We start from the raw sequence: 14978 nt of genomic DNA, 5'->3' as shown, positions 1-14978 counted from the left end.
TTGACAATTTGAACAATTAGAGTTAGTTTTGAGCAGCTCACGACTAAACTAGTGTCCAGTCGTAAAGCGAGGACCCCCGCTGCGCCCTCTAGCGGCGGCCCTGTCAGAGCACACGCCTCGGCTACACGCTACTCGTCAGCTGCGCGCTCCATATGCTTGTCAAAGCAGCCTAGCAATGGGAAGTTCGACGACAGCGCTGTCAAGTGTTTAAAGCGACGAGTATCTTAGGGCTCCGAACGACGAGAAAAGCAGCAGCTCCATCGGCCCCCCCAAGTCCGCCATAAACCTAGCAATGGACCCGAGAGACGCTGCTCCGGATTCGTGGGAGCTGGAGGACGACGCCGAGGCCCCGGCCAACTCGGGGACTCTCCCGAGCGCCTTCGCCGCCCTCAACGTCAACGCCAAGCCGTTCGTCCCCAACTTCAACGCCCCGGTGTTCGTGCCGAGCTCGGTTGAGAGCAACGCCGCCGAAATGACTCCCGCCGACGGTAAGCTCAAGCCGCAAAAGAATTGAAAACTGAGCCGAACGAACTTGCTAACTATCTTGCTAACGCGGCTAAAGTTAGCCCGTGTCTAAGGTCTAGTCACTCATTTGCCAACACGTCGACTCGCTGTCGTCACCAGTTACAGCTCATTCATGACTAACTCATACCCACGCTTTCCAAAAAACGTGGCCGACATTCCGTGTCGAATTAAAACCGTCGTTTCAAGTATTTATATATATATTTATTTCCCCCTTGAAGGTACCGCCATTGGCAGCATGGAAATGGGACAAACGGTCGGTATGCAACCCCAATGAAGGATCTAGGAACACACGATGTGCTCGTGGTTAGGTTACAGAAGCGAAGGGAGATGGTGAAGTGCCAGGGCGCAGCCATATTTGAAACGAACTTCTCGATAACTATCAATACCATGAGGAGTGTGGCGATATATCGCGATATTTTGTATCCCTATGCCCCGTCGACGTACTGCCGCCGAGTATCGAGAGATCGTTTTACAAAGGAGTCACTGTTTTACAGAGCAACCTGTTGGGTGCTCGCAAAAATACTTAATGACTCTTACATACTCTTTATTTTAATTTTAATTTGTTTCCCTTCATCCAGCTCCGGTGGAGAACGGCGGCTCCGAGGCCGACATGGCGGCAGACGAAGAGACGTGGGAGCGGAGCGACGAGCCGGGCGGGGGAGGCGGCGGGCGAGCGGCCGCGGGGGACGCTCCCCCGCGGGTGGCCGTCCAGGAGGATGAGGGGATGATCATGGAGGAGGAAGAGGAGGAGACGCCGCTTCCCAAAGCGGCTCCCGCCACGTCCGACGCCCCCAAGAAAGAGCACGTCAACGTCGTTTTCATCGGTCACGTGGGTGCGTAGTGTTGGCTGCGGCTCGCTTCTCGCCGGGTGACTTCAAAATGACAGCGTTTTTATTTCACCGTTAGATGCTGGAAAATCAACTATTGGCGGACAGATTATGTGAGTCAACAATGTGAAGTCATTGTCCACATTTTGTCTCTCTGGAAAATCTGCGCTTGTCATTTTGCCTATGGGCCCACAAACTTTTGATGTTTTGGTTGACATTTTTCTCTTGCCAGGTATTTAACTGGAATGGTGGAAAAGCGGACTTTGGAGAAATACGAAAGGGAAGCGAAAGAAAAGAACAGAGAAACATGGTGCGCTCGCTTCGTTTGATAGACGTACAGTAGGAGCCTTTACGTTTGGGTACTCGGTCGTTTGGTCGCCGGTCTTTTGGTCGACCGGAAGGTTCTTGATAATTACCATTTAAATGGTTGCTCAAATTCCCTAAATACAAACTGCGAATTATTATTTAGTCATACTTAATGCCCTATTAATTATTAGGCTAAAGAAAAGCTCCACATTTCCCATACTTTTATTGTGTTTTGTTGGAGAACTTGTTAAGACCCTGACTGACGTCGCTTCTTAAAGGGACAACGCATGTACATACAAACTCTTTCTTCTACACTCACATGTCGGCTCAGTGAAACTGCTCATGGCCATTGTTGGCTTTTATTGATGCGTAGACCGTGTTGTTTTACCTTGTTTTGTCGCCGGTCTTTTGGTCGCCCGTTGTTTGGGTCCGGGCGACCAAAAGACCGGCGACCAAACGACCTCACACGTTACGTTTGCATCTTAATAACCGTCTCGTCGCCGCCGGGCGCAGGTACCTGTCGTGGGCTTTAGACACCAACCAGGAGGAGCGAGACAAAGGGAAGACGGTGGAGGTGGGCCGGGCGTACTTTGAGACGGAGAGGAAACACTTCACCATCCTCGACGCGCCCGGACACAAGAGTTTTGTGCCCAACATGATCGGAGGAGCGTCCCAAGCGGACCTGGCCGTCCTGGTGAGACGTGCTTTTAGTTTATCATCGGGTAGTTGTTGTCCTTTTCTATACAACTCTTGTTGAAAGAGGTTTTGTTGTCGTGTTCGTCAGGTGATTTCAGCCAGAAAGGGGGAGTTTGAGACCGGTTTTGAAAAAGGTGGACAGACTCGGGAGCACGCCATGCTGGCCAAAACGGCCGGAGTCAAGCATCTCATCGTTCTGGTCAACAAGATGGACGACCCCACCGTCAACTGGAGCTTAGACAGGTGATCGTCTGCGCGTTAAAATTTACGTATCGGGCACTAAAACGACAATGAGGACTTTTGGAGCCAAGATGGCCGCCAGATTGGCACGCCACCATTAAAAAAAAAAAGGACGTCCATTGGTGTGGTGTCTGATCATTTCTCTGTGAGTGACCTCAAGCGTGTACTTGCAGGTATGAAGAGTGTAAGGAAAAACTGGTGCCATTTCTAAAGAAGGTTGGCTTCAACCCCAAGAAGGACATCTATTTCATGCCTTGTTCCGGACTCACGGGCGCCAACCTGAAGGAAGCCGTACCTGAATGTCCCTGGTATACGTAAGTGGAGCGCTCGATACCCGCTATAGCAGGGGTAGGGAACCTATGGCTCGGGAGCCACATGTGGCTCTTTTGATGGGTGCATGTGGCTCTGAGCTAAAATATGGAAACCGGTGGTGAGAGAGAGCCGAGTCCCGAACGCACCAATAGGAACGTCACGTCGGCACTGTGGCATTGATTTTTTTTTTTCATTAGTCTTCTGCATTCATTCTCTCATTGATACTCATTGACATTCATTGATTAGCAACAGCTTAACAATGTTGTCAAAATAATTAAGAGACTTTTTGTACTTTGAAAATTGTAAAATGACAAAAAAAATCGCACATTTTCATGTGTTTTGACTTTTAAATTGTGTGTTTGGCTCTCAAGGAATAACATTTGAAAATAGGAATTGTTTATGGCTCTCTCTTTCAAAAAGGTTCCCGAGCCCTACGCTATAGTCTCCATTATCCTTAAAAAGTTTTCACCGTTTCAAATATACGGCAGCTCGATGACCGTAAATGAAAACACTGTTCTTTTTTTTTTTTTTGCTTTCCACCAGGGGTTTGCCATTTATTCCACACTTGGATAGCTTGCCAAACTTCACCAGGTCCATTCACGGCCCAGTGAGACTCCCCATCGTAGATAAGTACAAGGTGAGGTGGACATGAGTCAAATTTGAGAACAATACGCTCTGTTCTTTCCGCAGAAATCGCACACGGCATTGGAATTTCAAAGTGCTTTTGTGTAGTTGCGTCTTCTTCCTTCCCGCGGTTGCACAATCGGCGGCGTAGTTATCGCTGTCAGTCAGCTCCATTTTTAAATAGCAACACGCCTAGCCGACATTCCTAGCCTACTCAAATCGGCTCAGTTTCAGGTGCTAAAAAAATCGGTTTTGGTGTTTAAAGCATCTGGATTTCATGTTATTCAGAAAGAACAAAGTCAGGGACTAATTCTCTGCCGCTCTCTGTTCTAAACATTTTTTATTTTTAGGACATGGGTACCGTTATTCTCGGGAAGCTGGAGTCGGGATCCATCAGCAAAGCCCAGCAGCTGGTCATGATGCCAAACAGGGTGAGATGTGTTTTCTTTTCGGAGATTTATCAGGCCTAAAGGTGATGGAAATGGACAAAGCCTAGAATCTGATCCATAAATTCCGCTCATTAAGATTGATGATGCATGTAAGCGATGCAATCTAAAGTGGAGCTCCTTTCCTAACAGCAAAAATGGGATGCAATAAAATGAGCAAATGTGTAATGTCCCCCAACATATTTTTTACAGCACATCGTGGAAGTGCTGAGCCTCCTGAGCGACGAGCTGGAGACGGAAGACGCCGGTCCCGGAGAGAACCTGAAGATGAGGCTCAAGGGCATCGAAGAAGAAGAGATCTCACCCGGTTTCATCTTGTGCAGCCCCGACAACCTTTGCCACACCGGCCGCACCTTTGACGCCCAGGTTAGCTGACCCCGTGCCGAAAAGACCACGTGACCCGCTTCGGACCAAAGCCAAAGACCAGGCGCTTGTAATGTCTCGTCCCTTTCCATTTCAGATCGTCATCATCGAGCACAAATCCATCATTTGTCCCGGTTACAATGCAGTCCTTCACCTTCACACCTGCATCGAAGAGGTGCAAATCTCAGTAAGTTACGGCGCTTTACTTCACTTTTAAAATGTTCCAAATATTCATGCGGCACAGGCCTTATTCTTAAAAGTTCCTATAGCACAGGGGAAGGGAACCTATGGCTTGGGAGCCCACATGTGGCTCTCTTGATGGGTGCATATGGCTCTGAGCTAAAATATGGAAACCAGTGGTGAGAGAAAAGAGTCCCGAACGCACCAATAGGAACGTCCCGTCGGCACTGTGGCATTGATTTTTTTTTCATTAGTCTTCTGCATTCATTCTCTCATTGATATTCATTGATTAGCAACTGCGTAACAATGTTGTCAAAAGAATTCAAAGACTTTTTGTACTTTAGAAGTGGTAAAATGACTAAAAAAATTGGCATATTTTCATGTATTTTGACTTTTAAATTGTGAGTATGGCTCTCAAGGAATAACATTTGAAAATAGGAATTGTTTATGGCTCTCTCTTTCAAAAAGGTTCCCGACCTCTGCTATAGCACATAAAACAGCGCGCTGCATGATTTAGCCTGAAGAGGGCAGTATTTCGACAGGTAATGTCGATCCACGACGTCAACACCAAACTTTAGCAGTTGAATTATTAGCACAGAATAGAAAAGACAGATTAAAATGCACGTCGGTTTGTCCATTGTTGTTGCGACACGTTTGTCACACTCATGGCATATTTCCTCATAATTCCATCCCTCTTCGCAGGCCTTAATTTGCATGGTGGACAAGAAGACGGGGGAGAAAAGTAAAACGCGGCCGCGTTTCGTCAAGCAAGACCAGGTTTGTATCGCCAGGTTCCGGGCGGCGGGAGTCATCTGCATCGAGACTTTCAAGGACTTCCCTCAAATGGGGCGATTCACGCTGCGAGACGAAGGTGAGGACTTGGCCCTCGGGAACGCATGCGTTTGGGCCACAACTCCAACTGCTCTTCCTCCCACCAGGCAAAACCATCGCCATCGGAAAAGTGCTGAAGCTGGTGCCGGAAAAGGACTAAACGCAAGCCGCGTCGTCGTTGTGCTCGCCGCCGGAGGGGGAGGAATGCCGCTGGGGGGCGCTCTTCTCCTTACGTACACCCAAACTATGCGAACGTGAAGAACATTCAACCAAGGAGCCAAGAGGGGAATTGATTGCGTCAGATTTAAAAATAAGGAGTTCGGATCCGTTTCTTATGGTGAACAATCTCAAGTGAGGGACAGCGTCCGGGGTTCTCATATTGAGAGCTCCCAACGCGCCACCGATGTAGCCACAGCACACGGCCCCATACGTCGTCGACTGGCCACGCCATTTGCTTTTAACAAAGACGGACGCAGTGTGACGGGGTCGCTCGGGGGACAAACGATAGAATTATTCGCTCTCCAACTCATCCAGTCCCGGTCCGATTTTAATGAATGCATTTTAAGAACAACAATACCCACCCAGTCGACCTGTTGTTGCCATGCCAACCGTTTCATTCTGGTCTCTCGCTCTATTCTGATAAACCAACGATGAACAAACACTCACAAATATGCAACTGTTGCATATCAAAGCCACATGAAAATAAATAAATCATGACGCTTGTTTGGATTTTTTTTCTGTGCTCAATTTATTTGACAGTTTCTCCTCACATTTGAAATATTAGTGATTTAGAACTATTTACGGTTTTCGACAAAATCAGGGGGAATATCCACCAAGAAATACAGTAATACATTTTTTTTTCCATTGGCTTTTCCATCATTTTTTTTTTAATAAGCAGTTTTTGTAATCATGACTATTAGAGAATTATTGACGGATCACTTCGCGTTCTGTACACATAGACCTGTCTTTCAAATAAAGTTTTAGATTCAACATGTGACGTAGACTTCTGCTTGAACGTTCCCAACGGCGCATGCGCGTGTGGCCTGAACACGTGAAGACAAAATGGGCGACAAAATACGTGTTGATTTAGACCACGCGCAGGTAAACACACATTTCACCCCTACAATTAATTTAATGTTAGCCCACATAATGTCAATAGCGTTGATATTAAATCGATACGCGTGCTTTGGCGTTAACAAATGGTCATTTTGAAACGCTGTCGTGTGATAGCCGCTAAGTTAGCTAGCTACATCTCTCGGTTGAAAGTTGTCCCACACTATTAGCAATCTATGTACTGTCATTTCTTTTTAAAGGTGAAAAAGGCTGTTTTAGCGCTGCAGGCCTTCCTGAAAAGCAACGCGACCGGCAAAAAACTTTTCAGGGAAGAGTCTCAAAAAGTCAGCCTACTCGTCACCCTCTGGAAGATCCCCCCAAAAACTCAGACCATTCGGATGTAAGTTCTCTCGTCCCTATTAATCCTTTATTTTAACGTGTTGATTGCAACATACATATATGTGCATTAGCATGCTATTAGACCCATGTCGACCACGGTGTAACCCAATAAAGATTTACCTCGTGCTGCTTAGTATTTCACAATAACAATAAATCAAGTAGAGGAATAATTAGGAAAATAACCCTCCCTTGTTTATTTTTCTAACCATCGCTTTCTTGTTTGGTCTTCAGCCCGTTGCCTCACGCCCAACGCACAGACTCCGAAGAAGTGTGCCTGTTCACCAAAGATGAACCCCGAATGACTGGCGAACAAACACAGAGGTTTTATAAACGCTTGCTGCAAGAGAAAGGGATTAAAAATGTCACCGAGGTAATCCACAACATCAAGAAACAAAAAAATTGGACTCCTTTTTAACCATGGCTCTCTCCATATCGTGTAGGTCATCCCCTACCAGATCCTCAAGACGGAGTATAAACAATTTGAAGCCAAACGACGGCTTCTGGGAAATTATAGCATGTTCCTGTCTGACGATCGCATTCGCCGCCTTCTGCCGTCCCATATTGGAAAACACTTCTACAATAGCAAAAAGTAAGAAGGGGACTTTTAATATTGTATTCTGATTTACGCTGAACTTACAGTTGGGTTTCCGGTGTGGGAACGGAAGTCGCTTGTGGTTCTGGGACTCCTTGTACTAACTAGAATGGTTATTTTTTCCAAATTTGAGCAAGTTTTAGCCGTAACAGTGTTTCCTTTTTCCCCAGGGAGCCTCTGTCGGTCAGTTTGCAGAGCAAACATTGGGCCAGAGACCTCCAGAAATGGATCCAGGGCACCACTATCAGGATCAACGACAAGGGCTCGTGCTGGTGGGTTTAAAAGCTCTGCGTTTTTTTTGCTGATGCACCTCATTTAACGGCATTATATAATACTCGTGTCAAAGTGGTGAACTGGGGGCCGAATCTGGCCCGCCGCATCATTTTGTGTGGCCCGGGAAAGTCAATCATGATTGCTAACTTTGTTTTAGGATCAAATAAAAATGAAGAGTATAGATCTATATTAAATTTCCTGATTTTCCCCCTTTTAAATCAATCATTGTCTAATCCATTTTTTCTGTTTTTTTAGTTCAAAAATCATTTTGTAAAATCTAAAAATATATAAGCTAAAATAAACATTGTTTTAGATCTATACAAAACTGAATATTCAGGGCTTTTAATCCAGTTCTTTTAATCAATTTATTTAAAAAAAATCAAAATGTTATATCTAAAATGGTCCGGCCCACGTGAAATCAATTTGACGTTAAAGCGGCCCGCGAACCAACCCGAGTCTGACACCCTTGATATAGTATCTACATTTTGACCATTTTTAATTTTAATTTACCCTCAGCATGACACGCATCGGCCGCACCGACATGACCGCCGACGAACTGACGGACAACATCGAGGCGGCAGTTAAGATCATGATGGAAAAAATCAGGATGGTGAGTACAAAAATCCCAGTTCTTCCGCTTTTGACACCAACGGCCTTCAATTGCAGCCAATGAGTTCATACTTGAAAATGGATCCACTTTTCATGGACGCCATCTTCCGACCCTTTTCTCTATTTTGCTGTTGTTTAGAACGGGCCCGTGGTGAAGATGATTCACCTGAAGAGTGAAAAATCCGTGGCCCTGCCCATCTACACCTCCAGCCTGACTCACCTAGACGCCCCAGCCGCCAAGCAAGACAGGGTGAGAAAATACTCCGGCGCAAATACCGTCCAAAGCCGTGCAATCGAGCCTCGTGTGTGTCACGTCTCTGTAGTGGAACGAAATTAGGAAACAAAATCAAAGGGCCAAGGAGGCTCAAGAGAAGAAGAAGAAGGCGAAGAAAAGGAAGGCTGAAGTGGACAAGGTAGATGAAGATAAAAAGGAAGATGAGGAGGAGGAGGAAATCCCTCAGCTGGTCCCCATCAAGAGCAAAGGCGCCAAGCCCAAACAGCAGGTTGGTGCCGCTGCATGCAATCAAAAATACTTGATTCAAATTGAAGACCTTGATTTATTATTTACCGCTTTTTGTCTTTTTGCAGCAGAAGAAAAGCAAGCTTGCTGAGAGTAAACCTGCAAAGATTCCGCTCAAACACACCAGGGCCAAAAAATTCAGACGTGCCGAACCAAAAGGAAAAAAACCTAAAGGCAAGAGGAGAGCATAGCCTATTTTATTTTTTAAGATGACCCATGACGTCCTCTCCCTTTATTTCTGGTAATTGCTCTTTTAAAAATAAAATATGTTGAGAAATCAGTCTGTTTCTGGCCTCTGTCTGACTCAAATATTTATCAGCTCTAATAACGTTCATTTAGAACAAGTTAGAATTTTTTTTCAATGAAGATGATGCTGAAGTCGGCACAGTGTTCGAGTGGTTATCGCGTCCGCCTCATCATTCTGAGACGGGGGTTCGATACCCGGCAGGTTGGGACAGTGGGATGTGTGCCTTCTTTTTTTTTTTTAAATAAAATGAGGATGTCGTCAATTGGAATACTTTTTTTTAAAAGACAGTGTGATATGCGTGCTTTTAAAAAAAAATACACAATAAAATGAGGATGTCATTTGGAATACTTTTTTAAAAAGATATCAAAAAATGTATCGCTATGGTAATGGCTGATACTATGCTATTGATTACTGCCACATTAAGAATGACTAAGTTCAAGTGAGCATGAAAAATGTAGTATTAAAAGACAAAAAAAATATATTGACAATATCACGGGCCCAAAAATGAGGGCAAAACTAGCTGCACTGTTTTGAATAAAAAAACATTTGGTCCCACCCCCGGCCGACCAGAGTGACTTTGCGATAAGGCCGGCACGCGTGGAACTTTGACCCTCGTTCCGCCAGCTCTCGCAAAAGCGACGGTCGCCGTCGGCGACGATGGAAGCGGAGACGGAACGCGATGGCGGTCGCGGAGGAGTGGGCCGCTGCAAGTGCTCCTTCTGGTTCGCCGTGGCCCACGACGTCCTGGGCGCCATCATCATGATGGCGGGGGTCTTCGGGGGCCTGGCCGTGCGCGACCTCTTCATCTACGTCGGCGGGATCGTCATCTTCCTCAGCCTCATCTGGTGGGTCTTCTGGTACTCGGGCAACATCGACGTGCCTCCCGAGGAGCTGGAGGACGGCGTGGGCCCGCCCCGGCGCAAGAACCCAGGACCGGGGCGCCTGTCCCGCCGAATTCGGAACTCTCTGAGGAAAAAGCCCGCGCCCGATAACCACGTGGCCCTCTTCACCATCTACGACGGTGCCGCGTCATCGTCGTCGTCGTCTCAGAACTTTGCCAGAGAAACTCTTTCAATATGAAAAATGGTGTACTACTTTGGGGTGGAGATGTCCAAATCTGGGAATTCAGAGAAGCACAAATCCATATTAAATGTGCTCTGTTAGAGACAGAAGAACTTTAAAGACAGTCATGTATGTCCTCGTAATTTTATCCACTGCTTGAAAGAGATATGCTTTGTCACTTCTTGCTTTTCACGACTTCCGATTGCACAAGTAATGAAAGCACTCTCTTGCTTCTCACTAAGGTCAATCAATATAAGCAAAGTGCATTGAGATGTCCAATCTGAATGATTGGTTTAAGCGCTTGTGTCTTTCTCGCTTTGGTGATTTTTGCATTTGCACTGCTATCAATGATTAGACACCTAAACGTATCTGCACAGTTCAGATAACTACAGATTAGTTCGCGTGCCCTTATCTGCTGATAAGATTTCAGTCCTGTAAACTTATAAAAATGCAAAGAACACAAGCAGATTTCCATTCACTCCAAATGAATTACACGTCTATTTGTTATTTGTGCACTTCATGGCGAAGCTTCAAGTCTCATTAAACGTGTATAATGACAATAAAAGTATTAAATTCACTAAGCAGCAACACACGAGCGAAGGAAAAAAAAGAACGGCCTCTCAAGACTACGTTTCCCATGAGCGTTTGCGCGAGGCTACGTGACAGCGTGGTGTTTACTCACGTGACCAGCACTCTTCCGGTGTTGTGATCCAGCACAAGCTGTACCTCGTTATCCCCTAACGAGGACTCCGTTCGCCGTTCGCTTCTCACGCCATGTTTCGGACCCACTGGACCCTTTTGGCCTGGGGAACCCTCCGTATTGGAATGTCGGCGGCGGCTTCTCGGCTCCACTAAGACCTCTCCCCGCTTGCCGACGGAGTGGAGCCGCGGTGGAGCGGCTCGACCACGGGCGCGACTCGAGCCCGGCTGTCCGTCCGTCCGTCGGCTAGCCGAGGGAATGAAGCTAGCCGGCTGTCGAGCCTGGGAGTTGCTGCGCCTCAACTTTCGTCGTCACAATGAACGGTAATATTAACTTGTTTCTTGTTTAGTCTTTGGAATATAACGGGAGGAGAAGGAAGGGGGTCGTTTCTGCTAATGAACAAAAAACAAACAAACAAGCATAGAACAAAAATACTGTCAAATCGTGCACCGGCCGGGTTTGCGTTATGTCACATCCGCCCGGATGAAGATGATGTCTGAATTAGCGTTATTCATCACTGCCAATATAATATCGGGCCGTAGAATGACCATTTGAAAGCATTCAATAGCATTTTGGATATAGACGCCCAATCTATTTAAAGTGGGAGGGGTGGTAGCGAACGAACAAATGTTATGCACCAATGTTTTATGGCTCAATGACCGTTTTAATGTCGGTCCATGCCCGTACTGTACCGATAGCATGTTTAAAAAATCAATTTTCTTTTACTACTATTAAATTGCGTGGCTCGGGAGCCATATGTGGCTTTTTGATGGGTGCATATAGCTCTCTGCTAATCTGTGAACTAAAAATATTGTTGATTCCCACCCAATGCACCAATAGGAGACTTTTTCTACTTTTAAAAGTGGTGAAATGAATAAAAAAAATGCACACACTTCCATGAATGTTTACTTTTAAATTCTGAGTATGGCTCTCAAAGAATAATATTTGAAAGTATTAATTGTTCGTGGCCCCCTTTTGACCCTCTAGCATCCCTTGTGAGGATAAAGCGGTTCAGAAAATGAATGAAACCGTGCAACCCGGGTATAGGACACACTTTATGTTTTGACATAAATGACTACCAATCACGGAGCTAGACGTCCAATCCTCCTTCTATAAATGTATAGTATCGTGATAGATATGTGGCCAGGAGTAATTGACCCTTAATTTTGGTGATCATTTTGTTTTTGTTTTTTTTGCAGGCACTGTGCAAAGTGACGCTAAGAGACAGAACCTCTTGGAGAGATTACTCGATGCCGTCAAACAGGTTCAAATAACGTCTTTTGAAAGCGTTTTGTCTTTTTTTATTTTATCATCGACATGACATATCTTCTCCGGCTTGCCCAGTGCCAAATCCGCTTCGGAGGAAGAAAAGAGATCGCCACCGACTCGGACAGCAGGTCGGCGCCCTTTTTGGGTTCAGTGCGCAAAATGTGTCAGGAAGCTAGCGCCGTGTTTGCTAATGTTGGACCTGGTGCGTTTGCGCCCTCCCGCCCGGCAGGGTCATCTGTCTGTGCGCCCAGTTCGAGGCGGTGCTTCATCACGGCTTGAAGAAGAGCAGCGGTTTGGCCCTCGCCGCCGCCGCCGCCCTCAAGCAGGTGGCGGGCTTCAGCGGCAAGACCGAAGCAGGTATCACTTGTTTTTTTGTGGACTCACATTTTTTACACACGTCGGCTACCGACAATTATCGAGAAGTGATAATCATGGAAATGGATTTGATTTATTTAATTAATTAAATGCTACAGACAAAATAATCTTGAGATATATGGCTAAAGATATATACCAAGGGTATCAAACTCGGGTTGGTTCGCGGGCTTGATTTCATGTGGGCCGGACCATTTTAGATATAATAATTAGATTTTTTTTAAATTGGATTATAAGAACTGGATCAAAAGCCCTAAATATTCCGTTTTTTATAGATATAAAACTGTTTATTTAAGGGAAAACATCTAATAATCATTTGTTTTTCATTTCAAATGGAAACATTAAAAAAAAAAAAATCAATATTAAAGTGGAAAACTGAAAATATTTTTATATATTTATTTTTAGATTTTACAAAATGCTTTTTGACCTAAAAACACCAAAAGAAAAAATGGATAAAAAATTGCAATTGTTGATTTAAAAAGGGGAAAATCAGGAAATATAATTTTCATCTATAATCTTCATTTGAATTTGATTCTAAAACAAAAAGTTGATTTACTTACTCGGGCCGCACGAAATGATGCGGCGGGCCAGATTTGGCCCCCGGGCCGCCACTTTGACACCTGTGATATATGTATACTATACATGCTGTATATTCATCTTAGTGAAGAGACAAGAAAATCACCATCATGGGAGCTCCATTAATCACATTGCATTGATTTTTATTTAAATCAAAATAATCCAGATGTGTCTTTATCGCACAACAAAGCGAAAGTGAAGAAAATCCCATTTAAGCATCAGATTATTTTTTATACCAATTTTTCGACGAGAAGCAAAAATGGAGACGTCATTTCTTCACCAACAATCAAAAAAGTTTTAGCTCACAACCCTCTAATATAGCTTTTGCTGAGCCAAAAAATCTTTTTGGCAAGATGATCTCCTCGTTTCACCTAACGCCTTTCCGCCGTCCGTCCTCCAGAATTGACCTTCTGGTTCCTGGCCAAGGAGCACCTGAACCGCCACGAGCTCCAGCGCTTCTACTCCCTGCGTCACATCTGGTCGGACGTGGGCCGGGGTCGGGCTTGGCTGCGCTGCGCCCTCAACGAGCATTCCCTGGAACGCTACCTGCACTCGCTGCTGGCCGACACGCCTCGCCTGGGGTTCGTCGGCTCCGCCGCTCGAGGACCCTCTCATCCGAATCAACTCGTAACCATTTTTTTTAACGTATTTAATTTTTTTTAGCACTTACTACGAAGACTGGGCATTCATGCTGGATGAAGAGAGAGCCAGTATGTTGCCCACCATGGCCGCAGGTGACTTTTCTTTATCATCTCTTTCTTAAAATGGTGTCTTCCTTAAAGCAAATGCTTCGTTTGGGGGAAGCTCAAAATGGTGGCGTGTGTCGCCCGCAGGTTTGAACTCCATCCTCTTCGCCGTCAACATGGACAACGGCGACCTGAACGGCGGGCCGAGCAGGGGCGGCGGCTCGGCCGTCACGCACCTCCTCAAGGAGTCGGCTCAGGGCGTGGGGAGCCTTTGGAAGGAGTCGGCGCAGGGAGTGGGCAGCCTGCTCCGAGAGATCGGCACGGCCACCGGCGCCGCCGTGCCCGGCTTGGGCCCCAGGACGGACGCCGCCTCCGATCCGCTGCCCGTCCTGCCTCGCAGCGCCTCCGCCGGTAGGCCGTAGACCAGGGGTTTCAGACTCGGGTTGGTTCGCGGGCCGCGTTAACATCCACTGGATTTCATGTGGGCCGGACCATTTTAGATATAATATTTAGATTTTTTTTAAATAAATGGATTAAAAGAACTGGATTAAAAGCGCTGAGACGTTTTTTTTATAGATCTAAAACAATGTTTATTTTAGCTTTTTTAAAATATATTTTTAGATTTTACAAAATGATTTTTGAACAAAAAAAAAGAAGAAAAAATGGATTAAAAAATGACAATTATTGATTTAAGAGGGGGAAAATCATGAAATTTAATATACATCTATACTCTTCATTTTAATTTGATCCTAAAACAGAAAGTGTTCATGTTACATTAGCAGGTGCTAATTTTGTATGTGTTAGACCACATTTGTCAAAGTGGTGGCCCGGGGGCCAAATCTGGCCCGCCGCATCGTTTTGTGTGGCCCGGGAAAGTCAATCATGAGTGCCGACTTTTTGTTTTAGGATCAAATTAAAATGAAGAGAATAGATGTATATTAAATTTCCTGATTTTCCCCCTTTTAAATCAATAATTGTCATTTTTTATCCATTTTTTTTCAGTGTTTTTAGTTCAAAAATCATTTTGTAAAATATAAAAATATAAAAAAGCTAAAATAAACATTGTTTTAGATCTATAAAAAAACCCTGAATATTCAGGGCTTTTAATCCAGTTCTTTTAATCCATTTATTTAAAAAAAATCTAAATATTATATCTAGAGTTTGACACCCTTATGTTAGACCATTACTTTATCATCAAAATGTTGGTTTCTCGGTTTTTGATGTACTAAAGAACCGCCATTCCAATATTCATTTGAGCGATTGATTATTT

General features: G+C 45.1%; 3 protein-coding genes and 1 pseudogene across 4 annotated transcripts in view; all 4 read left to right on the top strand.

Moving 5' to 3' along the window:
* The first annotated feature begins 77 nt into the window (after window positions 1-77).
* gspt1 (G1 to S phase transition 1) lies at window positions 78-6079 on the top strand. Its single transcript, XM_077626051.1, has 13 exons — window positions 78-488; window positions 1104-1358; window positions 1432-1465; window positions 1585-1662; window positions 2172-2352; window positions 2443-2597; window positions 2768-2908; window positions 3450-3543; window positions 3881-3961; window positions 4169-4342; window positions 4437-4526; window positions 5222-5390; window positions 5458-6079. Exons 1-13 carry the CDS (start codon window positions 293-295, stop codon window positions 5508-5510), a joined length of 1701 nt encoding a protein of 566 aa, XP_077482177.1. The 5' UTR covers window positions 78-292; the 3' UTR covers window positions 5511-6079.
* Window positions 6080-6327: 248 nt separating this feature from the next.
* rsl1d1 (ribosomal L1 domain containing 1) lies at window positions 6328-9076 on the top strand. 2 transcript variants are annotated; one of them, XM_077625763.1, is made up of 9 exons: window positions 6328-6451; window positions 6664-6803; window positions 7034-7172; window positions 7243-7391; window positions 7565-7666; window positions 8184-8277; window positions 8416-8526; window positions 8600-8779; window positions 8868-9076. In XM_077625763.1, the coding sequence occupies exons 1-9, from the start codon at window positions 6413-6415 to the stop codon at window positions 8985-8987; spliced, it is 1074 nt and encodes a 357-aa protein (XP_077481889.1). In that variant the 5' UTR covers window positions 6328-6412; the 3' UTR covers window positions 8988-9076. The 2 variants fall into 2 exon arrangements, with proteins under 2 accessions (XP_077481889.1, XP_077481888.1); XM_077625762.1 differs by having other exon boundaries at window positions 8865-9076.
* A 576-nt stretch (window positions 9077-9652) lies between these two features.
* LOC144092393 (transmembrane protein 238-like pseudogene) lies at window positions 9653-10664 on the top strand (annotated as a pseudogene).
* Window positions 10665-10788: 124 nt separating this feature from the next.
* snx29 (sorting nexin 29) overlaps window positions 10789-14978 on the top strand; it is a 49525-nt gene continuing 45335 nt past the window's right edge. Inside the window, exons 1-7 of the mRNA XM_077625091.1 lie at window positions 10789-11128; window positions 12005-12069; window positions 12150-12202; window positions 12304-12431; window positions 13423-13603; window positions 13686-13756; window positions 13856-14119. Coding sequence (XP_077481217.1) covers window positions 11122-11128; window positions 12005-12069; window positions 12150-12202; window positions 12304-12431; window positions 13423-13603; window positions 13686-13756; window positions 13856-14119 — 769 coding nt within the window. The 5' untranslated portion in view covers window positions 10789-11121. The remainder of the gene's footprint in view (window positions 11129-12004; window positions 12070-12149; window positions 12203-12303; window positions 12432-13422; window positions 13604-13685; window positions 13757-13855; window positions 14120-14978) is intronic.

The sequence above is a fragment of the Stigmatopora argus genome, chromosome 18 (assembly GCF_051989625.1).
Source record: "Stigmatopora argus isolate UIUO_Sarg chromosome 18, RoL_Sarg_1.0, whole genome shotgun sequence".
Taxonomy (NCBI): Eukaryota; Metazoa; Chordata; class Actinopteri; order Syngnathiformes; family Syngnathidae; genus Stigmatopora; species Stigmatopora argus.
The sequence above is the reverse complement of the archived record's forward strand: the minus strand, read 5'-3'. Positions and strand labels throughout refer to the sequence as shown.

What these genes read in the sequence shown, in the direction of transcription:
- gspt1 (XM_077626051.1), top strand. Translation starts at nt 293, where the DNA reads ATGGACCCGAGAGACGCTGCTCCGGATTCGTGGGAGCTGGAGGACGAC. An exon ending in CGAAATGACTCCCGCCGACG is followed by an intron (nt 489 to 1,103) that starts GTAAGCTCAAGC and finishes CCCTTCATCCAG; the next exon opens with CTCCGGTGGAGAACGGCGGC. An exon ending in GAAAAGAACAGAGAAACATG is followed by an intron (nt 1,663 to 2,171) that starts GTGCGCTCGCTT and finishes CGCCGGGCGCAG; the next exon opens with GTACCTGTCGTGGGCTTTAG.
- rsl1d1 (XM_077625762.1), top strand. Translation starts at nt 6,413, where the DNA reads ATGGGCGACAAAATACGTGTTGATTTAGACCACGCGCAG. An exon ending in GGATTAAAAATGTCACCGAG is followed by an intron (nt 7,173 to 7,242) that starts GTAATCCACAAC and finishes CATATCGTGTAG; the next exon opens with GTCATCCCCTACCAGATCCT. An exon ending in CACTTCTACAATAGCAAAAA is followed by an intron (nt 7,392 to 7,564) that starts GTAAGAAGGGGA and finishes CTTTTTCCCCAG; the next exon opens with GGAGCCTCTGTCGGTCAGTT.